The following is a 26,155-nucleotide window of genomic DNA, read 5'->3' on the forward strand; positions in this document are numbered from 1 at the left end:
CCATGGGAATGGGCCTCCCACTTTCCCTTCGAGAGCTTGTGCCATGTGCGCTCGGAGTAGGGCATCTATTTGCAAATCCCCTCGATTCACTCCGTGAAATGGGGTATTGCAATACGAACCCGGGAAACCACTGCACAACGACAAACAGGTGCAATTAGAAAGAGAATAAAATGGAACGCCAAATACCCAAGAAGGAAAACACTTACGAGATATGTTCCACTTGTCGTAGAATGGTAGAAATTCAGAGGGGGTGAGGTTTACGGTCTTCACCTGAACGAACCTCCCCTGCCAGCCTCGATCTTGGTCCTCATTGATGCTCGAGAACGGAGCCTTGCTTGCTTAGCGAACGAGCTTGATCAATCCCCCTCCCCCCCCGGAAGATTCGGGGACTGTATAGACGAAGCCGATGGTCGCGGGTGAACCGAGGTGCTTCGGTGTTGTTTTCAAAGTGTCAGAGGAGGATTACGATCCTTCAAAAGGATGGGTGAATCTGCCCAAGGCAGACCTCAAACCTTTTGCAGAAGTCGAGAACTATAGGGTCCATCGGGGTGAGTGTGATGGGGTAAGTGTAAATACTTAAGTACCTCTCCATGTGAGTGGTGATGTTTTCGTTGGGCTCGGGAACGACGAACTCCTTGCCCTCTCAGTTACAGTCTATGGACTGTGGGTAATGTTTCCTCAGTAATGGAGCATATGTACCTCTATTCTCCCTCACCCCAGTCCTGTTGACTGGAGGCTTTCTCGACGTTGAAGTCTCTCCCGACGGAGTAGCCCCCAGGTACGAAGCTCTTCAAAGGAGGCTCCTGGGCCACCTGGGGAATGGCTACCTCGGCATCTGTGGCCGGATTGGAAGATAAAGGGGCGGATTTCTGAGGCACGAATTTAGAAGTTTTCGCCATTGAGTTCTGGGAATATGAAGATTTGAATAAAAGCTATGAAGGTTTGAAGATGGGATGAAGATATGAAGGTCTAGGTTGAAGATTCAAAAAAAATCTATGAAGATTTGAAGATGGACTGAAGATATGAAGATCTAAGGAGCAATATGTGAAGATTTGCAGAAGTCAAAGGCAAGTAGAAAGTTCGAGGGTAAATTCAAGAGTTCTGGAATCGAGAAGCGTGGAAGTAAAAAAGGGGGGCAGTAGCTTTTATAGAGGGAGAACAGTCAATGCGCGACGTTTCGCATTCGAGGACAGTCAACCGGGGACTGACACGTGTCCAAAGTCAGAGCGATGCAACTGATGGACCGTTTTGTTGATCCAGCAACCCTGTCATGACGTACGAGGGAAGAAGCCGGGGATCATTTATCGCTTCCCGTCGTTTAGATAAATCTACTCTCCGAAAAATAAGTGGACTATCTGTATACGGGTAAAATCGGGGGCAATGTCTACCCCGATTCCCCGATGAGAGAACAAAGGGGGAACACATGCCCGGTTTTTGCAGCCGAGGTCAAAGATCCTTCGTATCAAGACCCAAGAAGGGTGAACGGTATGTCTAATACCGGGCGTGGAAAAGCGACGCGCCCGGGCCGAGTGTAAGTTCTAGACCTCGGGAGACACATTGAACGGTTATGCATGATGGATAGAGGGTTGTGATACCCGCCCTCAACCGGATATCACGACGCGAATCTCGCTCGATGTCAATTATGGATCAACAATTATCGGGAAAAGAAGATTTTTACCTTTTATGGCTTTTATTAAGACCGAAACTCTTCTACTATATAAAGGGGAAGTTTTTCTTTAGTCTGACACATTGTAACACGCAATTCAAGGCAATAAAAGTTTGTTTTTACCTTCTAGTTATTGTTGAGAACTTTGTTTACTTTTTCTATTCTTCATTCACTATTGGGCTCGAACCGAGGGTCCAATTGAGGACGGGATCACCGCTCAATTTAAGATCAAGCTTGTTCATAACATCAAGATTGGTATGATCGTTTATTTCATCTTTAATTTATTTATCTGCTCTTCTTAATTTTTCGTGTTGAATTAAACTATGTATCCTTTAAACTGGATACAAATTCAATTGTTACTCAATTTTGGGGTAAACAGTACTCTTTCCACCAAAAAGAACAAGCTGACATATTTTTATTAAAAGATTCCAAGAATTTGGAAATTTATTCCCCTTCACATGAATTCAAGTCATCACAGCATCATTCTGTATTATCTAAGTCTGAACTAAAATGTCTCAAGAAAAGAAAATTCTCAGTGTACAATTTGACTTCCTGCAGCTATGTATTCCTATCAAATCATTGAAAGAATGATATTTTCTGTCCAAAGCGAAACTCATATAATGCTTCCATTTGGAATAATGGCACCCTTCAAAATTACAACTATGCCTCCAGTGATAATGTAGCCATTTTCTTCATTACTACACTCTTGGACATTTTCCCTATTCAAAATCTGCATGAAAACAATAAATTATGAATGCAGTTTGACAAAGGAAAGAAAATGAAACTGACAAGATCAAGGCACAATGTTCTCTGCTATAAGACTTTTTATTTGCAAATTCAAACATCTAGTCCTTAGCATCATAGATGTTCAAACCAGAAATTCTCTTAAAATACCTTAACATTTTTGCCAATTCTCACATTCTTATCAATTATTGCTTTCCTTATTTGCGTGCCTTCTCCAATTCCAATAGGAATGTGGATATCCTCCTCTAAGCGACCGCCCTGCATATTTTCACTAAGTTAAATATCCTTCTCTAGAAACTTAATCCTCCTAAGTACCATGAGTGGATAAGAATCAAAAGTAGAAATATAAGGGATCTCTCCAACAACAAACACAGTGGGATCAAATGGGGTCTGGGATAGAGGCTGTTTCCGATAGACCCTCGAATAGGTATCTCTCCGATGAAAGTAAATAAAATGTTTTCATGTGTCTTACTTGATAGGTATCGGAACCCATTATTACTGAATCCTCAACAGTTGCTCCATCACCTACTCTTGTTCTCATGCCAACAACTGTACCTCTGATCTTGCATCTCTGCACTCAGAAAACACGAAGCGCGAAAGAAAGATGTTTGTGAGGCCAAATGGTTGTATAGTCTTGGTCTTAATAAAAATTCTAATTTTCTTTTTATAAATTTCAAGGACAATTGATCACTTTTATACATTGAGAAAGCATCCATCTCCGATCACAGAGTCCGTTATAACAGCATCAGTTATCTGAGTTGGAGGTAGGTGTCGAGGCAAAGTGTATAGCGGAGAGTCTTTGTCATACATGCTGCTATCGAAAATGAAATTTTTATTAAGTCATTGAAGGACCTATTCTGGGTAACATTAAAGGGATGTAGTGCCTTTTATTCTTGAGACTTTTGAAGATACTGACCAATATGCCTTATTTGTATTCTTTATGCTTTCCATATTTGCCCGGTAGTAAGCTTCAATGCTTCTGATATCGTCCCAGTAGCCGCTGAATTTGTGTGCATATACCTGTTTGTTCCAAAGAACGGTTTAAATTAGAGCGAAAACAAAATATTGACTATGTTTACACCACAAGAGGGAGATATTTTATGTTGAGAAAATCTTAAAGATCTGGTAGATATGAAAATACATGACTCTTACATTCATTCCTAAGGAAATTGCACCTGGTACAACTTCTCTTCTGAAGTCATTGGCCAAAGGATGATACTCTGTCAGAAGCTTTATCATAGCATCTTTATTAACAACATAGATATCCATGCTGGCAAAATTATCATGAGAAATGTCTTTCAATTTCTCTGAATTTTGTACCTGAAATAATGTGTTGATCTTTTACAAGGAAATTAAAGAACCTCCAGTGCTAATTCATGTTCTTTTTTAGCAGTATGAAATGACTTAATGAGAAACAAATGAAGCAATTGGAAGTCGTACTCGCTTCTCTGGATTGTCTTTGAAAGCAATGACTTGATTTTCAGAATTTAGTTGGAAAGTACCAAATTCTGTATCGTTATCCCTCGTTCGACTTAACACTGCAACAGTTATATCAGCTCTGTTGTTCCAGTGAGCCTCTAAGAGTTCCTGGAAATCCATTTTGTAAAGATGGTAACCGGGAAGCAGTAGAAACTCGAGGATCGGGTACTCTTCTAGTACCCACAAACATCTTCTTATAGCATCAGCAGTTCCCTGAGAATACAAGAAAATGACCCCCATTGTTCCGACGGAGAGAACATATGATTAGCTTTTGGGGAAAGTTCCAAACGAACAATTTCAACAAAGTCTTACTGTCTTCAACTCTATGTACTCCTCTATCCGTAGAATAATTGAATGCATAGAAATGGCAATATCAGAGTTTTTCTTATTCGTATTAACAGCTACTCGAGGGGGAATGTTTTAGCAAGCATTTATAGATAGTTGGAAAACATGCACATAGTAAAGGTTTGAAACTACCTTTTGTGTTTCTTTACCTGAAACCATCCTTTGCCCTCAGGGCTCTGATAAGCTGCAATGACTTCAACTAATGCTTCGTTCCCGATTCGTGCACTAGAATAAGCTCTTGAAAGGTGGGAATTTAGAGAGGCAGAGTTAAACTGTGTAAGTGCATATACCTTCCTTATATTACTATTGATGCAGTTACTAACAACTGCATCAATGAGTCTGTAGTTCCCTGCGATAGGAAGTGCAGACTCTGACCTTCTCTTTGTCAATGGATAAAGTCTTGAATTTGATCCATCTCCAAACACAATTGCTGCAACATTCTGGCAACAATAGTTAAGATCTTTTAAATATCTGAGGTGAAGAAAAAAGAACATCTACATTATAGATTCTTGAAACATTGACATTTTTCTTCTTTTAAGAACCACTAGAAAACAGTAATAAAATATAACAGACTCAAGCCCGACTGCCAAGGTATTGTCCGCTCTGGCCCAACTTTTGAGGCCTCACAGTCAGAGGCGACCTATATTTGGAGAAGAGGGGTCACTGGACCCCGTTAACTACAAAATTTTTGGATATATATGTGTATGCATAGAACAGTCATATATTTTACTTGGAACCTTTAAAATCAAAAGTCGGGGGAACTGGTTGAGCAGTTCGCTCATGTACCCGACAGTTGAAATTCTTGAACCCACCTTTAATGGCCCCTAACCTTTCCATCCCATTTGAATGTGGGATTCGCCTAAAGCAAGTTTCTCGGCGAACTCCTTTCGAGTTCAACCGCTAGCGGTCCATGAGCTGTTATATAGATGTAAATAATGTGAGTGTTTAAGGAAAAGGTTAGCAAACCTGGTCTGCTGGAGGAATTAGAGAGTTTGGACATTCAAAATGTTGTGTATATGATAGATTCAACTTTGATGGAACAGAAGCTGGAATGAGCTTTGATGTAGGCTTGTAAACAAAATGAGGGGCATTAATCTTGAGATTCAGCCAAGTAGGAAGAGACATGACTGAATACTTTGTATGTCAAAATCTCTATATCCCCTACTTGGTATACTTTGCTTCATCTTCCCTTTATGTGATGTGACAGCAATTTAAGAAGGGGAAGTTTAGGAGGGAATATTTAGCTTTCTTCTGGTTCATGAACAGTGTAACATGTAGTATATGAAAACATCAGAATATTGTCCTACAATTAGTTAGCTTAAAGTGAACCTATCATAAATACATTCTATTGTTGCTAAGGTTTTCTTTGTCCCTTTTTCATGGTTCTATGTTTAACTTTGATTCTAAGCTTCTCTTCACATATACAATGTAATTAAAAAAAAATTCTCATATGATAATCATGTTATTCCATACTTCTCTTTTTTCATCTCTATTTATTTTTCATTTCTCTTTAGTAAGGGTGTCATCCTTACAAAAACAAGTTCTTTTTATATATGTGTTTGTGTAAATAATATCTTTCTAAATTATAATGAGTATATATATCAAGTTGACATTATTTGAAAATAATATAAAGTAAATATAAATTTAAGACACGACGTAAAGTCTTAAAAACATCACCGTCTCATTCTCATGAAACTCATTTACAAGTTGAATTATGACAATAATCTGATAAATTATACAAGGTGATCTGAAGGGTGGGGGTGGTTAGCAATATTTGAAGTTTGAAAGGAATCTTAAGAACGTTTTGCTTATTTTTGGCAAATGAGAATGGAGTGGATCCGAAGGTAGGCATTATCTCTGCTTTCGTGTCTTCTGTTATTGTCCCCTCTAAATTCTATACCAAGCAAGTTTCAAGAATTTTATATCCAATTTACATTATAAAATGTGGACTAATGCTTTTAATACTAACAATGGTCTCTCAATAATTAGCTTTACACCTAATAATGAGAAACTTTTTGCTATTACGAAAAAGCTAATTACTCCAACTCACATTTTATATTGATAATAATGCTCCATGTTTTAGGATATTTTTCAAACATTCCTAACAATTGATTTTTTAAGAGGATGAACAATTGATCCCACAAAGTTCAGAACTCTCAATTTAAGAACTAATCCAATTGGCTAAATTTTTTGAAATTAATCTGACAGTAACTAAACACTTTCGTTTGGTATGATAGATAAGCAAATATAATCTTCGGATTGGTATGATAGATAAGCAAATATAATCTTCGGATAAAAGTTGAGTACCATCTTATTTCTTTTTTGATTACTAATCCTGGAATAAGTTATCCAAGGAATAAAAATAGAAATTACTAATCCTGGAATAAGTTATCCAAGGAATAAAAATAGTATCAGAATAACTTATACCTGCCAGAGGGAGGAATAGTAATCCTAAAATAAGTTATCACAAGATAAAGCAGTAAAATTGACAATTCCAATATTAATATAAATAATATCAGATTACTAATCCCAACATAACTAATATCAGCATAACTTAGTCTTCAAACCAAAACCAAACGTTGTAGGATTCAAATGGTAAGTTCACTTAATTCTACAATCTCGATACAAGAAAAAAAAAAAAAAAACTTCTCTATACCTAACCTTGATATTTAAACTTACACAAGTTAGCAGTACATAACGAATTAATCATATAGGACAGTTAGAAGAGTATATCCTTTTAAAATGGAAAAGAAAAGAAACAGAAGTTTCTTAAGAAAAAACCTGTTCCATACACCTAACCTTAATATCTAAACTTACAGAAGTAGCAGCACATTAAAAATTAATCATTCTTCTGTTATTTACTTTTGTTTTCTACTATTGGAGAATTGGGGGGTGAGGTGGGGGGGGGGGGTGCTGTATTACCATCGAAACAAGTATCATGTCAGTAAATTCAGCATGGGAAAAGAGAGTTTATTTTTATAATAGGTGTCCGGGCCAACTTGCAAGCACGGACAACCGAAGAAAAAACAAAAAGGCTTTAATATTCAAAAATACGAAATTGAAAGATTGCAGTTTTGTCCAAGAATGGCATTACTGCAAACAATTCTCAATAAGACAATTCTGGTTCCACAGAAGAACAATTTTCTTGCAAATGATACAGCTGCTGGAAACAAGGATCTTTGCCTACTCTAAGGGTTTCAAATGATGCTCGAACAAAGATGCCATTTCAATCCTGAAACATTAGCACATTAGTATAAAATCAAACTTGAAGCACAGTAAAACAAGACTTCCAAGAAAACCAAAGCTATCTGAACTTGGAACATTTCAAGCTGCACTTCAAGCTTTTCGTAACAATTTTCACAATAAAAATCAAGTTGAGAGATTTGTGGACCCAAAAATTGAAGTTCTCTATCCAATAGAAAAGATAAAAACAATTTCTTTTTTTGTGACAATTGTTAGTTTACAGATATGTATAGTGTACTCTTGTCCCATATTGGAATAGGAGTAATATCTCCTTGTAGTGTATAGCTATAAATAGGGACCTCTTGTATTGTATTTATCATCTAATATCAATAACATATTTACTCTCGTGCCTTATCACATGGTATCGGAGCATTAGTGAGAAACCCGTCGTTGTGCATCATTCCAGCGACTTGCGGGAAGAAAGACCTCTTCGCCGTGCAATTTTCCGGCGACTTAGAAGGTTGTCCGTAAGCAAATCATTTTCTGTTGGTGTTGTGCAAAAACCAACACCACCACAAGACTCATCAGGCTCCGGCGACCAAACCCCAGTCAACCCGACCGGAAAACACACGTCCACGCGCCTGGAAAAAAAAATTCGGCGAGATCTGACCCACGCGCTGGCGCGTGAGCACTGTTCCGGCCAGATTTTGAAAAAGTTCCAGTTGAACAGTAGGATCGCCTGGTAATTCCGATCCTACCCTCACTGGTTTTGTTTCATTCCGACCACTTTGAGTTTTTTCGTCAGCTATAGTAGATTCCGGCATTTCCAATGTGAACAGTGTTGTTTCCGGCACAGAAACAGTGTTCTGTTTTCCTGCTGTAAACAGTGTTTTTCAAGCTATTTCTTCAGTTTTCTCACCGGAGTTACTTATTTCCACTATTTCAAGTTAACCCTACTACTACATCTCGTAGCGACATGAGAACCAATGCTTTGAATAGTCAGATAGTTTTTTTGCAGATTATATTGAGTTCCTTCAGTACAAAGCATGTAAGCAGACATCTTCTGAGATAGCTTCTATTGTTCAAACAGGTAATAGCGTGACTTGTTTCTCCCAATCTTCATCCTCTGAGTCTTGGGTCATTGATTCAGGTGCATCAAATCATATTTCTGGTAACAAATCTCTTCACTACTATTTCGTATTTTCAATCTCTTACAAAAGTCACAATGGCCAATGGGTCTCAAACCATGGCAACTGCAATAGGTCAAGCAAACCCACTTACTTCCTTACCTTTAGATTCAGTCATTTATGTTCTCAATAGTCCTTTTAATCTTATAGTTGTTAGTCGCTTAGCCAAATCACTTAAATGCGCTGTTTTATTTCTTGATGACCATGTTTTTATACATGAACGCAGTACGGGGCGGATCATTGGTACCGGGCATGAATCAAACGGACTTTAATACCTTATCCTTGCTAAATCACATGGACTCACATCTTGTCTTCCTTCTACAACTTGTCCTGTTACTGATTCACCAGATTTATTACATAAACGGTTGGGACATCCCAATTTGTCAAAACTTCAGAAAATGGTATCTGGTTTATCTCGCGTGTCAGCTCTACAATGTGAGTCATGTCAGCTCGATAAGCATACTCGCTCCCATTTCCCTCGGCGTCTTGATAATCGAGCAGAGTCACCCTTTACTTTAGTCCATTCAGATCTTTGGGGTCCTAGTCGGGTCAGTTCCACCTTGGGATTCCGTTACTTTGTCAGTTTCATTGATGATTATTCTAGGTGCACTTGGATATTTTTGATAAAAAATCGATCTGGGCTGCTTTCTATTTTCCAGACCTTCCACGCTAAAATTCAAAATCAATTTGGGGTTTCTATTCGCACATTTCGTAGTGATAATGCCCGAGAGTATTTGTCTTCTCCATTTCAGCAGTTTATGAAATCTCATGGGATTATTCATCAAACATCTTGTCCGTACACATCTTAACAAAATGGGCTAGCTGAAAGAAATAATAGACATCTTATTGAAACTGCTCATACAATCTCATGCCCCGTTGCGTTTTTGGGGATGCAGTTCTTACATCTTGCTATCTTATTAATCGTATGTCATCTTCAGCTATCCAAAACCAAGTTTCATTCTCTGTCATGTTTCCCCACTTACCTTTGTTCTCTCTTCCACCCCGTATCTTTGGAAGCACTTGTTTTGTCCATAACCTTACTCCAGGAACAGATAAGTCAGCTCCTCGTGCTCTTAAATGCGTATTTCTGGGTTTCTCGAGAACACAAAAGGGGTATCGATGCTATTCTCCTGACCTCCAGCGGTACCTTATGTCCGCTGATGTTACCTTCTTTGAAACCCAATCATACTTCACAGGTTCAGGTCATCACTTAGATATTTCTGAGGTACTACCAGTTTCATCTTTGGAGATTCAGTCACTCCAGCTCCACCACCTACAGCTCCAGTTGGTTGGCATTGGGTTTATGCAGTCAAAGTCGGCCCGGATGGCGAGGTTGATCGGCTTAAGGCTCGTCTTGTTGCAAAAGGATATACTCAGATTTTTGGGCTTGATTATAGTGATACTTTCTCTCCCGTGGCTAAAGTAGCATCTGTTCGTCTCTTTTTGTCCATGGCTGTTTATCAGTTAAACATTAAGAATATTTTTCTCCACGGTGATCTTGAGGAAGAAGTTTATATGGAGCAACCACATGGTTTTATTGCTCAGGGGGAGTTTAATGGTTGTGTGTGCAGATTGCACAGGTCACTATATGGTTTGAAACAGTCCCCTCGAGCTTGGTTTGGTAAGTTCAGCACAATTATTCAGGAGTTCGGCATGACTCGTAGTGAGGATGATCACTCTGTGTTTTGTCGGCATTCTGCTCCTAATCTGTGTATTTATATAGTGGTTTATGTTGATGATATTGTTATTACTGGTAATGATCAGGATGGTATTACCAATCTGAAGCAACATCTCTTTCAGCACTTCCAGACTAAGGATCTGGGTAGATTGAAGTATTTTCTAGGTATTGAGGTCGCTCAATTTAGTTCAAGTATTGTTATTTCACAGCGGAAGTATGCCTTAGACATTCTTGAGGAGACTGGAATGATGGGTTGCAGACCTATTGGCTCTCCTATGGATCCGAATGCTAAGCTTCTGCCTGGACAGGGGGAGCCTCTTAGAGACCCTACAAGATATAGGAGGTTGGTTGGCAAATTGAATTACATCACAGTGACTAAACCTAACATCTCTTTTTCGGTGAGTGTTGTAAGTCAGTTTATGGATTCTCCCTGTGATAGTCACTGGGATGCAGTTGTTCGCATTCTTCGGTATATAAAGTCAGCTCCAAGCAAAGGATTTCTATTCGAGGATCGAGGCCACGAGCAGATTGTTGGGTACACAGATGCTGATTGGGCAGGATCACCTTTTGATAGACGTTCTACGTCTGGATATTGTGTTCTAGTAGGAAGTAACTTGGTCTCGTGGAAGAGCAAGAAACAGAATGTAGTTGCTCGATCTAGCGCCGAAACCGAATATCGGGCCATGGCTATGGCGACGTGTGAGTTAGTTTCGGTCAAGCAGTTGCTCAAGGAGTTAAAGTTTGGAGAAATCAGCAAGATGAAACTAGTGTGTGATAACCAAGTTGCTCTTCATATTGCGTCAAATCCGGTGTTTCATGAGAGGACTAAACACATTGAGATCGACTGTCACTTTGTCAGAGAAAAAATACTTTCAGGAGATATTGTTACAAAGTTTGTAAAGTCGAATGATCAACTAGCAGATATTTTCACTAAGTCTCTTACTGGTTCTCGTATTAGTTACATGTGTAACAAGCTCGGTACATATGATGTGTATGCACCGGCTTGAGGGGGAGTGTTAGTTTACAGATATGTATAGTGTAGTCTTGTCCCACATTGGAAGAGGAGTAATATCTCCTTGTAGTGTATAGCTATAAATAGGGACCTCTTGTATTGTATTTATCATCTAATATCAATAACATATTTTCTCCCGTGCCTTCTCACAACAATAATGGTATCCAAGTCTGCTTGTGCGCACCTCGACTATTTCACTAAGTACCTACTGCCAGAGGTGGAGTCAAGATTTCAAGTTTATGGGTTCGAAATTCTAATTTTTTTGAAGTTACTGGGTTCTATTAAGAATTTATACCTTAGTCAATAGATTTTAAGACAAATACAGGGTTCGAACCAAAGCTACTGGGTTCGGCCAAACCTGCTTCCAGCACTCTAACTCTGCCCCTGCATGCTACCTCCCACCAACACAAGTACATGGTAACTCTGCCACCAAGGCTTAGGCAGATGGGAAGAAGTCACTAGTATTTTTTGTCTTTGTTGGAATTTGAACCCTGCTCTTCAAGGTTTGCACCCAAATTCATTGACCACTAGACCACACTCTTGAATGTTCAAAAGACAAAAACACTTCTATACCATATATTTCATTTTCTTTACCCTGCTATTTTCCTGTAAAGTGACATTTGGGTTCAGTCTTATTAGGTGTACGATAGATTTCTTCGCCTGAAGAAGTGTCACTAAATTAAGGGACAATTACAGTTCGTATGCACACATTTAGTTATCCAAAGAAAGACCCAACCAAGGAAGTGAGAAGTATAACCAAGATCATGCTTTTGGAATATAGACAGTATCAACTGCCAGAGACAATCAAAATAGCATCTTCTTAGCTTTTGTGCTTTATATGCATTTTATTCCAAATCTTGTGAATCCAAGCTACAACTCGCACTAAGAATAATGATACTTAAGAAATTACAGAAAAACACCGTATAACAAGGGCATTTTGAGCAGAATCGGACAAGATGGATAACGTGTTGATACAATAAGTAATGCCACACAATTACAGGCAACTTACAGCTGTCAATGCTGCTTCGGCACCTTTATTCCCAGACTTTCCACCAGCACGATTGAAAGCCTGCAATATTATGGGATTTTCATCATACGATATGCTATCAAACCACAAAGACGTTGCCCTTGATAGCATACGAGGCAGGAGAGAGAAAATAAGGGCAGGGGAGATTAGAGGGGTTCTGGTCAATTTTCCAGCTAGCCAAGAAGAATGTTGGGATATATACAGATCCAAGAGGCGGTAAATTATAGATCTTATAGTGATCCACAGAAATTAACAGCTACCAACAGCAATACTTTAATTTGTTCAACTTCATTTTTCTCCACAAAACATTTAGGCTACTCTTCTGATAAACAAGGTGCAATATTAGATGAAAGACATACCAACTGGTGCTCAGAATGTCAAAGATGATTTTTCTCTTGAATAACTTTAGGTTTAAGTAAGCTGGCCAAGTTAAAAATTATGATATCCTACAGATGGTACAGATAGCACATATAGAGGGTACCATGAAAGAAGTTGCCTAAGATGGTTAGGTCATGTTCAATGTGGACTTCAAGATGTACTGGTCCATAGGTAGTATATAGGTGTGGCAAAAAAATGATTATAGGTCCAAAAAAGGAACGAAGTAGACTTAGGCCTCGTTTGTTTGCACTTAATGGAGGTCTGAATCTTATTCATTCAGATTTGCGTTTGTTTTTAAAATCTGAATCTTAATTATTCAGATCTTAATCGTTAAGTATGTTTATTTTTTTTACTTCACAACCACTTAATGGGTCTGAATATGTCTGTATCATTAAGATCTATAACAGAGACTTAGTTTCATTAAGATGCTATCATCCATATTCATTATTAACTGCCGTCACCGCCTACCATTATCAACTACCACCATGCCACCCACCATCCCCACCACTCCCACCACCATCATTCTCAACGACAACCAACACTAATCCACCTCAACTACCACAACTAACCACCCCATCACCATCAACAACCATAGCTGGCACTGCCCATCATTATAAACTACCACCACCCACCACCATCTTCCTCAATCACAACTACCACCACCACCACCCGCCATTATTAACTATCACCGCCCACCACCACCATCCTCAATCATAATAGTTACCACTACCAATCACCACTAGCTACTACCCTAAACTACCACCATCAACCAAATCTACCACCAACCATCGCTTTTAGTCAGCATTCACAAGCACTACCGTTAGCCATCACCACCAGCAAGGCAACTATCATATTTTAAAAAGCTATATATTTTAGTGATGGAATATTAGATTAATTAGTATTTTATTTGAATTTTATGTTTATTAATTTTCAAATAAACGTAAATTTTATACATTCACACGTTAAAAATCAAACAGTCTTAATCATTTAGTATTCAGATCTTAATACACATCTTAACATTCAGATGTGTGTTCAGATTCAGATGTCTTAATCTTAATACATATCTTGATATTCAGGCGTGTATACAGATTCAGACGTCTTAATCTTAAAAATAAAAAAAATGAGACTTTAAAATCACCTGAAATGAAGTTGCCTAACAGGACCTCAAATCTCTTAAAATAAATATAAACTTAACTAAAAACAGAACACAATTGAAAGAAAAGATCCACATAAAAGACCAACTAATTGAGATTACACTAGTTACGTGTGTAAAGGGATAAGTGTAAGATTTAGAGAACTTGTAGTATGCCTAAAAGGCATATAATAATTTAGTATCATAATGAAATGAACCTGAATAAATATGGAAATGAAGGATTCATATTATCAACCCAACGGATTCGGGATTGAGGTATAGTTGATTGATTTTAATATAGGCAAGTAAGTTAGCTGCACAAGTGAAGGTAGAAATATATGCATAGTTACAACAATTCGAGAACAAAGAGCACCGATCGAACTTAATAAAATATTTGGTTAGAGAGTACAAAATATTTTTAAGAAACTAGTTTTTTATGCTACTTTCCTCAACTCACATTCCTCAAAATCCCCATGTTTCCTGTACTCCTTCCCCCCACTCCCTTCCCCAAGACTCTATTTTCTTCAAGAATTTAATTGTTCTTTTCAAAATTTACACAAACCCAAAAGAACTAATGTGCTACTTTACTTTTTCACACAAGAACAACGTTAAAATTTGAGCTCGATAACTAAAAAGAAAGTACTTTATTTTGTTGAAAAAGAAAGTATTTTTTTTACAACATGAAAAGAAATTACTCTTTTTGTTGAAACGAAAGAAACTACTTTTCCTACATCATGAAAAGAAAGTACTCTTAATAATAGTTCTATTTAGGGTGGGTGGTGGCGAGGTTGGGGTGGGTGGGTGTGGTCGGGAGTAGAGGGTAGGGGGTTGGGGTGGTTTAGGGGTGGGGTGGGTGAGGGTTGGTTGGTGGGGTTGGTGGGCATGGGGAATAGGGTGGAGAAGGTTGAAAAAGAGTTTTGAAAAATGTTTTCTTTTGATAGGGAAAACATTTTCCTCCAATTGGAGGAAAATATTTTCCAAAACATTTAAGCCAACCAAACATGGAAAAATTGGAAAATGTTTTCCGGAAAATATTTTTTTTATACCAAACGCACCCATAGTGTCTTTGTTTTTTCTTGTTGTTATAGTTGGTTGCTTCCTGTTTTACTGTTTTTTAAGCCGAGGATCTTTCGGAAACAGTCTATCTACCTTCACAAGGTAGGGGTAAGGTTTGCGTACACACTGCCCTCCCCATATCCATTTTGAGTCTAAATATACTCAGTCCTAATCCTATTGCTTTTTATTCCACTAGATCAGACTCCTAGACCGAAATCTTGGTAGTTCTGATTTTAATGTCAATTGCTCTTTGCTCATGCATCTTTCATTTTTTAGCTTCTTCATTGCCCCCTGTAGATACATTATTCTTGGCAGAGTTCCTTCAAAGATTTTCTTACTTTTTCTCAACTGAGTGCAAGGGCTGGGGCATGATCACTATTTTCCACATATGAGCAACTAATGGGATTAAGATGCGGTTTATGTAACTTAAAATATTCTCTTTGTACAGTTGACAAATAAACATTTGACACGAGTAAGAAGGACGTTATCCATTTTTCAGGTTGCAAATTCATGTTTTGCCTAGTCATTTTGAACCGGGCTGCCCTTTTCTTTTCCTAGTCATTTTGAAGTTACTGGAAGAATAAAATCAAATAGAGAAAATGAACGTCATGCAAACTCTTCCCCACCTCTTAAAACTAGACTCCTTGAATATGATGTGTTTTTATGCCATGCACAACTGGCATGTGCAGAGAAGGTGAAGATCCAAGCTTTGTTATTTTACTCTAAAGCTATATATGATTGTTAGGACACATTAGTAAAAGGCCATACTTAATTGAAGTTAGAAATAAAAGAAACAAAGTAACAAATTACTACAAAATCGCTACCACAATTAGTCACTGCCATAGATATAATCCTACTAATATGCTTGTGAAGAATAGAACTGATTGCCTAGAAAATTTACCTGTTCCAAGGTATCACATGTCAGAACACCAAATATGCAAGGAGTACCTGCACTCATTACATTAGGGAGATTTTAATATTCATCAGCTAATGCAAAAATAAATTGAAGCTAGCAACTAATGAAAGAAAAAAAAGCTACAAGTCACTGTGTGACAGACATGATACTAGAATAAATATCATGAACTTACCAACTCTTACCAAGATACCCCAAGCCAAATTACATTGGAAACATAAAGACGTCTGCTAACTCCCTTCTCAAGTTGTCTCATTAAGAAATAAAGTTCCTTATCCTCTTCCAGCTATTCAGGAAAAGGTTATTTAGTTGCAATTCATGAACAAATTTCAGTAGATGGAAGTATGCACTAAAATGATTAGATGGCCAAGTTATCCCAAACTGTCTACATTTCATAAGGTGAGAGTCACTTTGGATTGAAGGAACTTTGAAAAATACATGTGATAGGGCCAGGGTGTTGGGAGGGCAGCATGAAATCTATGATATTCCATTTCCATATCTCAGCAAGATTAATATACCCCGAAGCGTTAACAATGCTCAAGAATTGTACCTTTCAGAAAATAATGCTCATAATTTTTAAAAGATAATTAGAAAATGAATTACTGTCGGACTGCCTATGCTGAATATAGGTCACTTTACCCGAATTTAAACCTGCTGAAAGTACTCCAGATGTGGTAGCATTAACCACAGCATCGTAGTGAGAGGTATCACCTTTAATCTACTGGCCACAAAACACAATGAAAAACAGAAAATTAAAAGATATTAATCCACACAGCAGCAAGAAGCAACAAAATAAACTTCCATATACGACATACCTATGGAAAATATTAGGCATGTCAAGATTTAGATAGACAGAAATCAGAAAGATGGATCGTTTGATTTATAGAAAAAACTGCTAGCATAGTGCATTTCTCTCTTGTCTTTGCTTCGATGTTCTGAGTCTAGCTTTATATTGCCTTTTCTCAATTGGAACACCTAAGCCTTTTAACTAAAAATATTAGAAGTTCCAAAAAAGATAAACTAGAAACACTGACCAAGACAAATCATATAATTCAAATACAGCACATTCGGATTGATTTTTCCATTCCTCATCGATGCAACCCCCAAAATAGAAAAAGAGTATGAATTTCAAGTAAATTTAAACCCGAATATGTTTTTTCCGTTAATTATTTTTCTTATCTATCAAAAGTAGTCTTATAATCTGTCATCCTTGTTTGAGTTTGTTATATCCGCCATTACTTTTTCATTCAATTGGAGGAAGGGGTTTGTAACAAAGTGCAATTTTCTCATCAGGAACAAAAGACACAGTGCATGTTCTCATCAATTCTAAGTTGGTTAACAGAATCAGCTCAATAGGAAAACTGATGGTCCCGTAAGACATACAGAGCTGAAAAACCAAAAGGAAACTAATTGCAATCACCCACATTTTCAGTCATATAAGAAAACCACCAAAAGAAACAGTTCGAGGGGGTAAGAACAAAACAAGAAGGTACACAAAGTAACATGCAGTTCTGACGGAAGCTTACCACAGCACCAATACACAATATTGATTGATATTTTTGCGACTTGCCAAGTTGCTGTGCAACAACACCAATTTCAAAACTACCAGGAACCCATACAACCTGCACAAATTTCATTATGAGAGATGATGCCATGAAATGGAAGAGACTACTAATCATGCTGCCTAAAGTCTGCATTGAATCTATGATATGATATATTCTAGAACATAATATCATCATTATACTATGGTCATTTTTCTAAATGAAATTACGTTTTTAAAGAAGCTATAATTATATAGTACTTTTTTTTATTTTATGAAGTAAGGTGTTATATTGATGGCATCAAGAAGATGCAGATAATTACAAAAAAGTTTGGACTAGCTCCTGAGTACAAAAACAAAATTGAAGCAGGGAGCTAAATCCAAAGATCAAACAACTTGTTTGTTAAACTAAAGTAAGAGAACTAATGAAATCTACAAGGGAAATTGCATCATTTACAGGGGCAAAATTACTCCAACTGAAAAGATTCATCAAACACTTGGATTTCAGTGAACATCTAGGAGTTGAAATGCCATCAAAACATTTGTGGTTCCTTTCTGTCCAAACACACCAGAAAATGCATGCTGGAATCATCTGCCAGATCTTCTTGGTTGATGGTTCTATCAACTTTCCAGAGACTCCAACTTTCCACTGCTTCCTTTATAGTCTGAGGAGTTGCCCAACTTATGCCAAAAACTGATAAGAACATGCGCCACAGATCAGCAGCCACTGACCAATGCAAAAACAAGTGATTGACTGATTCTGATTGTTGTTGACACATATAGCATCTGTTTACTAGCTGAAAGTTCCTTCTGCACAGGTTGTCTTGTGTCAAAATTGCTTCTCTGAGGGCTGTCCAGGAAAAGCACATGACTTTTGTGGGGATTTTAGTCTTCGAGATCAGCTTCCATGGCCAGTGCTCAATCATTCCATTTTTGCGCACACAAATTGTTGTACCCTTCCTTGACTGAGTATGACCCTTTACTAGAGCTGCCCCATCTTAGTTTGTCAATGACTTGTGGGTTCATTGTGGTGCTTTCCAGAATTCTATAAAGATCAAAGAGTTCTCCTAGTTCCCAGTCTTGTAAGTTTCTCCTGAAGTGAATATCCCATGTGTTCCCTGCCCTATTTTGTGCTATTGTGGAGTTAGGATCAACTACTATCTGATAGATGCTGGGATGAGTGTCTTTCAGGATATGACTGTTAAGCCATTTGTCCTTCCAAAAACTAACAAAGTTCCCATTCCCAACTTTGAAGGAGACATCCTGAAAGAATTCATCCTTCAGTTTGTTTATATGCTTCCAGGGACCAACTCCATGTGCAGCTTTGTTTTGTTTGGTTCTCCGGTGGTTTTGCTTCCCATACTCGGCATTCACTACCTCCTTCAATAAGCTTGTAGTTTCTTGTCCATATCTCCACCACCACTTCATTAATAAGCTGTTCTTGTGCTTGGTCAAATCTCTGATTCCCAGAGCCCCTTGCTTCTTTGGTTGTATTACCTTAGACCACTTCACTAGATGAAATTTGTGAGCATCACTGTTGCCTTCCCTGAGGAAAGATCTTCCTACTTTGTCCAGATGCTTCTGAACCTTACTAGGCATAGGGAAAAGGGACATAATGTAAGTTGGAATGCTGTCTAAGACACTGTTGATTAGAGTTAGCCTTCCACCCATGGAGAGGTATTGCATTTGCCATGTAGCCAGTCTTTTTTCCACTTTCTCAATTACTCCATTCCAAGCTACTGCTGATTTGTATTTAGCACCCAAAGGAAGGCCTAGATAAGTTGTTGGAAAGGAGCCTATGCCACAACACATTATGACAGCCAGTTCATCCAAGTTAGGTAACAACATTCACCGGAAAGATCACACTTTTCAACATGTTAATGTGTAACCCTGAGATGGCTTCAAATAAAAGCAATGTAAGGTTAAGATACTGCAGCTGCAATTTCTCAGCCCCACAGAAGATTAAGGTATCATCAGCATAGAGTAGGTGTGAAACTGTTAATGTATTTTCTATATTTCTGTCCACCCTGAACCCTTCAATCCACTACATCTGTTTTGCCTTGTCCAACATTTTGCTCAAACCTTCCTTAGCTGGTATAAAAAGGAAGAGAAAGAGGGGGTCTCCTTGCCTACTCCCTTTTTGTGGAGAGAAAAAGCCAACTGGAGATCTGTTCACTAAGATGGAATATTTTAGTGTAATCCACTTGATCCATCTGTCACCAAACCCCATTTCCTTCGGCATTGCCAATAGATAGCTCCAATTGACTTGGTCAAAAGCTTTCTCTATATCAAGCTTGCATAGAATCCCAGGAACACCACTTTTTAGCCTTTCATCTAATAACTCATTGGCTACAAAAGCTGCAAATGTAATCTGCCTGTTCTTCAGGAAGGCATTTTGTTCACCTGAGACTAGCTTCGCAACAACTATTTTGATCCTCTCCGCTAGGAGCTTGGATATTATTTTGTAGATATTACCAATGAGACTTATAGGTCGAAAGTCTTTAAGTTATATTGCTCCTTTCTTTTTAGGAACTAGGGCAATAAAGGAGGCATTACTAGACCTGACCATATAACAATGTTGATGGAAGTGATTGAGAGCTTCCATGATATCTAACGTCGTGAAGTTCCATGTGCTTTGGTAAAAAGCCTTTGTGTAGCCATCTAGACCTGGACTTTTATCTGTGGCACATGAGTTAATTGCAGAGAAAACCTCTTCTTCCTCAAATGCTTTCTCAAGCCATTCTTTCTCTTGTGTAGTAATGCTGGCCAAGTTTGCGAATCTAGCTTTAGGCCTCATTGTTCTCTTTCAGTGTAGGGCCCTTGATAGAATCTTAGAATTTCTGCTTGGATCTCCTCCATGTCTTCCCTGATCTCTTCCCCTATCAGTAGCTTATCTATACAATTGTTTCTTCTGTTTGAGTTTGCCATCTTCTGAAAATATTTGGTGTTTGTGGCTCAAAGATGTAGAGATTTCTCTTTTTCAGCCCAAATCATAGGCCTGTTTTCAGCTACTTGCTCCAGTAATGATAGGTCTTCAAGTAACTTATTTTGTTGAGCTGCCAGTTTACCAAAGGTCTCCCTATTCCACTCTGTGATGTCCTTCTTTAATCTTCTCAGTTTCTGCATTGGGATGAAATATGGACTGCCTCCAATTGAGTAACTTTGCCACCAACTTTTGATTTTATCGGTAAAACCTTTTACTTGAAGCCACATGTTTTCAAACTTAAAATAGGAGGGGTTTGCTTCCCAATCCCCACACTCCAGAAGTAAAGGTATGTGGTCAGAGACTACTCTTGGCAGAGCTAGTTGTTTAATTGCGTTAAAAATCTCATCCCATCCATGGGAAATTAGGAACCTGTCTATTCTGGTCTGCCTCTCTGAGCCATGTATAGTGAGCCCCCAAGAGAGGCAAATCTATGATATCCAAGTCTTGTATTGTGGTTGTGAATAATCTCATAGCCCTTGACCTCCTAACACAATTGTATCTTTCACTCTCATATCTACACACATTGAAATCACCCCCTATCACCCATTGTTCATCCCATACCCCCTGATGGCTGCCAATTCATGCCAGAAAATCTCCCTATCTGGGTTCGTGTGAGGCCCGTATACCCCTGTAAAACACCACCTAAAATGCTCTTGTGTACTTTCCAACATACAAGAGATAGTGTATAGCCCCTGATGAACCCCTCTGTTTGCCCAGTATCTTTTATCGCATAGCACTAGAATACCACCACTCCTCCAATTTGATTTCAGCTCTGCCCATTCAACCTATCTGTTCCCCATATTTGTCTTATCCATACGGGTGACCGTTCTTCCACTTTTGTTTCTTGTAGACACACTAAATCCGCTCTCCATTTTCGAACTAAAGATTTGATTGTGTAGTCCTCTTGTCTGCATCATTAAGGCCCTGCACATTCCAACTAAGGATTTTGATCTTCATCCAGAAAACGCTTTGTAAGTCCTGTCCCTGTCCCCCGACTTCTTACCATCTGAATTCATCCCCCACTTCAATCTTTCCAGTTCTAAAGTTTGTTTTTTCTTCCCCTTTTTATTGGCTTTGATTGCAAGTTCTTGTTTTAGAATTTGTTCTTGTCTCCTCTGTTCCATTCGTAGAACCATGCCAAGGATCTCATGTTCGAACCCAGCAGCATTAATCCCAAAAGCTTTGCTTTAGCAACAAAGATTTTGTCCATCTTGATTTCTCAATAACAACAGGAGTGTTGATATCATTAGATGGAACCAATGAAGAAGACCTCGTTCCAGACCAAGGAAGAAGAAGAGTATCACATGAGGAGAACTCTACATCAGAGCTACTTACTGTTTCGAAATCTTTAATCTGAGGCGGTCTTGGAATGATCATGGTCATCGGCTCTACTTCATCATCTGCTTCCGATGAAATATCACACGTAATTCCCATAGACTGTTGTTCTGTTCTAGAGCCTTCTGTATTTGCAATCTCAACAGAAAGAGGATCGAAGTAATTTTCAAGTCTAATAGGGCTATTTTTACATGTGCATGGGTCCAGAATTGGCCCAATGGCCAACCATTCTCGTCTTATGGCTTTCCCCCTTTTATTCAGCTTGGGCTTGGGCCCCTTAGAATAATACGAACGGTCCAATTTAAGGCACAAATTATTAGCAGCCTTTTTGTCTTGTCTACTGGTAGGGTTAGGGTTAGGCTTCTGATGACGTGGCGGAACCACTTTTTCAGGGGCTACTTTAATCAAATTTGAATTTAAAGTTATTGCGACCGCTGGGTTCTTTGACTTGGACCGCTGGATAATACATAGACTCCTTCGCTTGACTCGAGGAAGCCATGTCTGCAACTTTCTCCTTTCTTCCTTTGGCAGTAGCAACGTCGCCGGTAAAGGTGATTAGCTTGGCTACCTGATCCTCCAAAATTGAGATTTTATATCTCAAATCGCCAAGTACCAGGTCTGCTTCCCTTGGGGGGTCCAAATCTCCACTTTTTACACAAATTCTAGCCCAAAAAAGATGAGATCTATTCTTTGTGTCTTCATCTATGCCAACAAACCCACCGTATAGTTCTCCGATGTATTGAAATGAGCTTATTGTCCAGCCATGCAATGGAATTCCAAAAACTTTCACCCCTCTTTCGTTGACCTCTTTACTCACCGGAGAGGTTCCAGTTACTGGCGACCACCAATCAAGGGAAAGATGACAACCATTCCAAAACCAGTCACTGGCCTTCACCCTAGCAGCCTCTTGTTTTGATGGAAACTCAAAGAGAAATTTATTGTGAGTCATGGGTGTGACTCTGAGGCCTGCCGTCACCTGCCATCTGGTGACGAACCATTTTTGGATGACTTCAGTGTTGGGGCTTTTGTTGAAAGGGTCATTGAAGCATCCGACCAAGCACTTTGAAAGAAAATGGAGATTCTCATCTGTGACTTCATTGGGGGCCTTCGCAGTTCGCTCATCCGGTAGCTTTGGCCATTGTGAGATTGCAGCAGTAGTTAGAAAGGACCTGTTTTGCAAGTCAGAGATTGTCCTGTATTTGTTGTTTGAAGCTTCCCCCAAGAATTGTAAAAATTTTCCCTGCTATGTCCCCCCATCCCCTGTTGTAAACTGCCTCTTGTACTATGATTGCTGCTTTTCCAGCCCCTGTTCTTGTTTCAATTCTGATGTATCTGCCATAACCGTTATAGTTCTGATAAACCCTGTAAAGGTAAGTCTGGATTTTCCTTCCCCATCTCCTGTAAAGGTTCCCATATCCCCATGAAGCTTGTTGTAATTGTTAACGTACCCATCTGAGATTATCTTCGTCTATTGTAATTTTGCTTGTAAATCTCCGACCACGCTCTACCCATGTGTACCAGCCTTTCTTCGAACAGTTCAAAGGATTTATCCCTGAGACAAAAAAAGGTCTTCCCTCCCATTAGAAACAAGAGAGGGCTCACTGGAAAGAAAGTTAGAGAGATAGAAAAATAAGAGGCATATATCCCAAGTCAGAGCATTTTTTTTAGAGAGAGAAAATTTGTAGGCAACGAATACTACCAATATAATTATATAGTACTTATGCTCTAACATAGCACATAATGGAAAAGACATTTGAAGATCAGCTCTTAAGTACTCCAGGAAATTACTAGTAACTACAAGTTCATGAATCCACACAAATTAGCTTTCTTTCTTTTTCTACATTTTCTTAGAGGGGGTATTTGTGTAAATGAACCCATCTTAATTGCATAGTCAGGTGACCAGTGTTTCTCTTTCCCCTTCTCTTAGGATTTGGCCTACTTTTAATTGCTGATCTGACGTACTAATATTCAATGCGAGCTCAACCAATGACATTCTTTCTTACACCCTCTCATTCATGTATATTTAAATTGAAGGAAAAAAAACTGAAGGTTTTACTTTGAGTGATGAACCAGAAATACCGGAGAAGAAAGACCAAAAGACATTGATATATAGTTCATGGAGAAACTATTATCTAACAATGCCTGGCTCACATTCTATAATCAATTAATCAATAATTTTTTGAGACAGTAGCAAGAACACTTAGAGGAGATAAATGTTGAAGATGTACGTCAATGTTTTCTTCTCTGACAGAGTAACTCTTGAAAGTGTCCAAAGCACCCTCCAAAAGCTTCTTGGTGATCAGATCGTTAAAACGTGCCACCACCTATAGAACCACACAAGGCAATTCATTTTCTGTAATGTAGAAAAGAACCAATAGAAATTAAAATTCGGAACCTATAACAAAGTCAACTGTAGTATCAACTTTAAGTAAAAGCAAACACACAGCAGAACCAAATTCATCAACACAGTTGTGTGTGTGTGTGTGTGGGGGGGGGGGGGGAGTATTTTGGTTTGAATAGCTTAAACATAACTATCTTGTTACAAATTACGCGGAGACAAAATGCTTGAGATAAAATGCCAACACCTTGAAATCCTTTCCAGTGAAAAAATGGATACCTAATTATAGCTGGTTTGACTATATTTAATTGATTCTTGCAGAGTTGCAGTTAAAACTCCTTACATTAATCCAATACTCCCTTGGTCCCAATTTGTTTGGCAATGTTCCTGGAACACTTAAAGAAAAGAAAAAGTTTTTTGACACATGAGCTACATATGCATAAAAAATAACAGAAGTACCCTAACCAACTAACAAAGTACTTGTTTTACATCCAGTTCTTTCTTCTTCTTTTTCTTTTTTTTAATCCTTTCTTTTCTATTCTTTTTTGATAACCGAGAAATGCCCAAGACAAATGGCGCATAGTTTGAAACTCGGTAGATAATGGGCCCGGCCCTCTACCCTTCTCTACTTAAATACCAGCCTTTTGTTTGCGACAAGGTTCGAACATGATGTGCGCCTAACCAACATATCACGCATTGCGCTCTTACCACTAGACCAAAACCCTAGGGGCTCCTCTCGTTTGTATACTATATTGAGCAGCCATTGTATTTTTTACATTAAAGTATGGGAATTAACCAAATCCTCTTTTGCCATACATTATTTTAATCATCGTATCTTCCCCCAATCCTTCTATTCCTGATTACAGGTAATCAGTGAAAGCTTTTCGAAATATTACTATATATTTGGAGTGAAAAGTAGTTCTTTCGTCTTGAAACTGAATAATGCTTGCAAGTGTGAATGCAAGGATTTAATGTGAATATCTTGTTGGGACGGTCAAGATAGAGAAATAGTGCCAAGCAAATTAGGACGAAGAAATTACTAAAATATAGAGAGTATGAAACTATGTAGAGGTTAAAGACATAAATTATAAATACCAAACTCCACCAAAGAACCAATATGTAATAATGGGGGGGAAAGGGTAAAAGGGGAAGAAACGGACAATAGCAAAGCGATGTTCCTGGGCAGATAGAAGAGAACCCCTCAACTCTCGAACAGCAGATGTCTGAACTAAATCCGTACGTTTTTGTTCCTTGCTTGCAAATCCAAAACCTAGTCAATTAAAAAAAGAATTCACAAATTTTAAGCAAAATATAACACCAACCCAAACAAAGAAATACGAAGGAAATTGGTACTTACCTTGAGATTGAGTGAAAGAGAGAAGAGCAGTTAGTTTAGGTGAAGAAGAAATGGTTGTGTTATGGAAAGATAGGGAGAAGAGGGGACGATGTGAGGGATTGAAAGTTGATTGACGAAGTGGAAGTGGAACAAGAGCAATTTCTCCAAATGCCACAGTATTTGCCATTTTCCTCACTCTTTGAATTTGCTACAATACCAAATTCCTGTTAGCCACTATAGTTCGTTCAAAAACAGTACTATCAAACAAAAACTAGAATACAGGCAACCTAATTTTCTGGTCCCTTCGCATACCTTCCAAGCCGAACTCATAGACCGGGTGATTTTCACAAATAGGATCATTCCCTGACATAGTTTTAATTTTGACCTTTCTAAGAAAAGTCTTGAAAAGATAGCTTTTTATCACAATTTGGAAAGGTTTCTGGCAATCACCGGAAATTTTCAAATAATAATCATTAGGATTTGCCACAAAAACTGGCAATCGATAAAAAAAAAAATCATATGATGATCACTAGAATTTGTCACTCGAATTTTGCACAATTTTGGCGATTGTCAGGAGCGCTTCTGACCAAAGTGCTTCAAAATTTTGGCCGGGGACTATTTTATCAAGATTTTTCTTAACGGATCAAAATGGGATTGGCCACTCGGGTTTTCACAAGGTGATGATCACTAGGTTTATAGGTCAGTTTGCTTCAATTTTGTGTATTATTGGTTCGACTAATTGATTATCGGTTTATTAACATGTTAAATCAATAATCGAACCAATAAGTTTATCCATTATTGGTTGTTGATTAATCGATTA

At 38.3% G+C, this 26,155-nt stretch overlaps 2 protein-coding genes across 9 annotated transcripts; both read right to left on the minus strand.

Annotated features, from left to right (window-relative positions):
• Positions 1–2,092: 2,092 nt before the first annotated feature.
• Positions 2,093–5,466, minus strand: LOC107830523 (inactive glucose-1-phosphate adenylyltransferase small subunit 2, chloroplastic-like). 2 transcript variants are annotated; one of them, XM_016658115.2, is made up of 9 exons: positions 5,201–5,466; positions 4,384–4,674; positions 3,851–4,102; positions 3,563–3,730; positions 3,327–3,430; positions 3,110–3,224; positions 2,883–2,981; positions 2,561–2,668; positions 2,093–2,396 (listed from the first exon to the last, which is right to left on the minus strand). In XM_016658115.2, exons 1-9 carry the CDS (start codon positions 5,357–5,359, stop codon positions 2,280–2,282), a joined length of 1,413 nt encoding a protein of 470 aa, XP_016513601.1. In that variant the 5' UTR covers positions 5,360–5,466; the 3' UTR covers positions 2,093–2,279. The 2 variants fall into 2 exon arrangements, with proteins under 2 accessions (XP_016513601.1, XP_016513602.1); XM_016658116.2 differs by having other exon boundaries at positions 2,100–2,396; positions 3,110–3,221.
• Positions 5,467–7,190: 1,724 nt separating this feature from the next.
• Positions 7,191–26,062, minus strand: LOC107830522 (6,7-dimethyl-8-ribityllumazine synthase, chloroplastic-like). 7 transcript variants are annotated; one of them, XR_012699211.1, is made up of 10 exons: positions 25,648–26,061; positions 25,357–25,543; positions 25,160–25,269; positions 23,890–23,985; positions 17,327–17,422; positions 16,440–16,518; positions 15,976–16,086; positions 15,789–15,835; positions 12,304–12,363; positions 7,191–7,466 (listed from the first exon to the last, which is right to left on the minus strand). XR_012699211.1 is itself a non-coding variant. In XM_075230733.1 (9 exons), exons 2-9 carry the CDS (start codon positions 25,520–25,522, stop codon positions 7,461–7,463), a joined length of 660 nt encoding a protein of 219 aa, XP_075086834.1. In that variant the 5' UTR covers positions 25,523–25,559; positions 25,648–26,062; the 3' UTR covers positions 7,191–7,460. The 7 variants fall into 7 exon arrangements, 4 of the variants coding, with proteins under 4 accessions (XP_075086834.1, XP_075086835.1, XP_075086833.1 ...); XR_012699209.1 differs by having other exon boundaries at positions 15,976–16,518; positions 25,648–26,062; XR_012699210.1 differs by having other exon boundaries at positions 15,789–16,086.
• Between the last annotated feature and the right edge of the window lie 93 nt (positions 26,063–26,155).

The sequence above is a fragment of the Nicotiana tabacum genome, chromosome 15, assembly GCF_000715075.1.
Source record: "Nicotiana tabacum cultivar K326 chromosome 15, ASM71507v2, whole genome shotgun sequence".
Taxonomy (NCBI): domain Eukaryota; kingdom Viridiplantae; phylum Streptophyta; class Magnoliopsida; order Solanales; family Solanaceae; genus Nicotiana; species Nicotiana tabacum.

Bases quoted from the DNA above. Each gene is read 5' to 3' on its own strand.
- LOC107830522 (XM_075230732.1), bottom strand. From the start codon at position 25,695: ATGATCCTATTTGTGAAAATCACCCGGTCTATGAGTTCGGCTTGGAAG. The intron at 25,544-25,647 runs GTATGCGAAGGG...TTGGTATTGTAG, and splicing joins CTATGAGTTCGGCTTGGAAG to CAAATTCAAAGAGTGAGGAA. The intron at 15,836-16,439 runs GTAAAGTGACCT...TAATGAGTGCAG, and splicing joins TTCAGCAGGTTTAAATTCGG to GTACTCCTTGCATATTTGGT.
- LOC107830523 (XM_016658115.2), bottom strand. From the start codon at position 5,359: ATGTCTCTTCCTACTTGGCTGAATCTCAAGATTAATGCCCCTCATTTT. The intron at 3,431-3,562 runs GTAAGAGTCATG...TGGAACAAACAG, and splicing joins CAATTTCCTTAGGAATGAAT to GTATATGCACACAAATTCAG. The intron at 2,982-3,109 runs GTATAAAAGTGA...TTCTGAGTGCAG, and splicing joins GAGATGGATGCTTTCTCAAT to AGATGCAAGATCAGAGGTAC.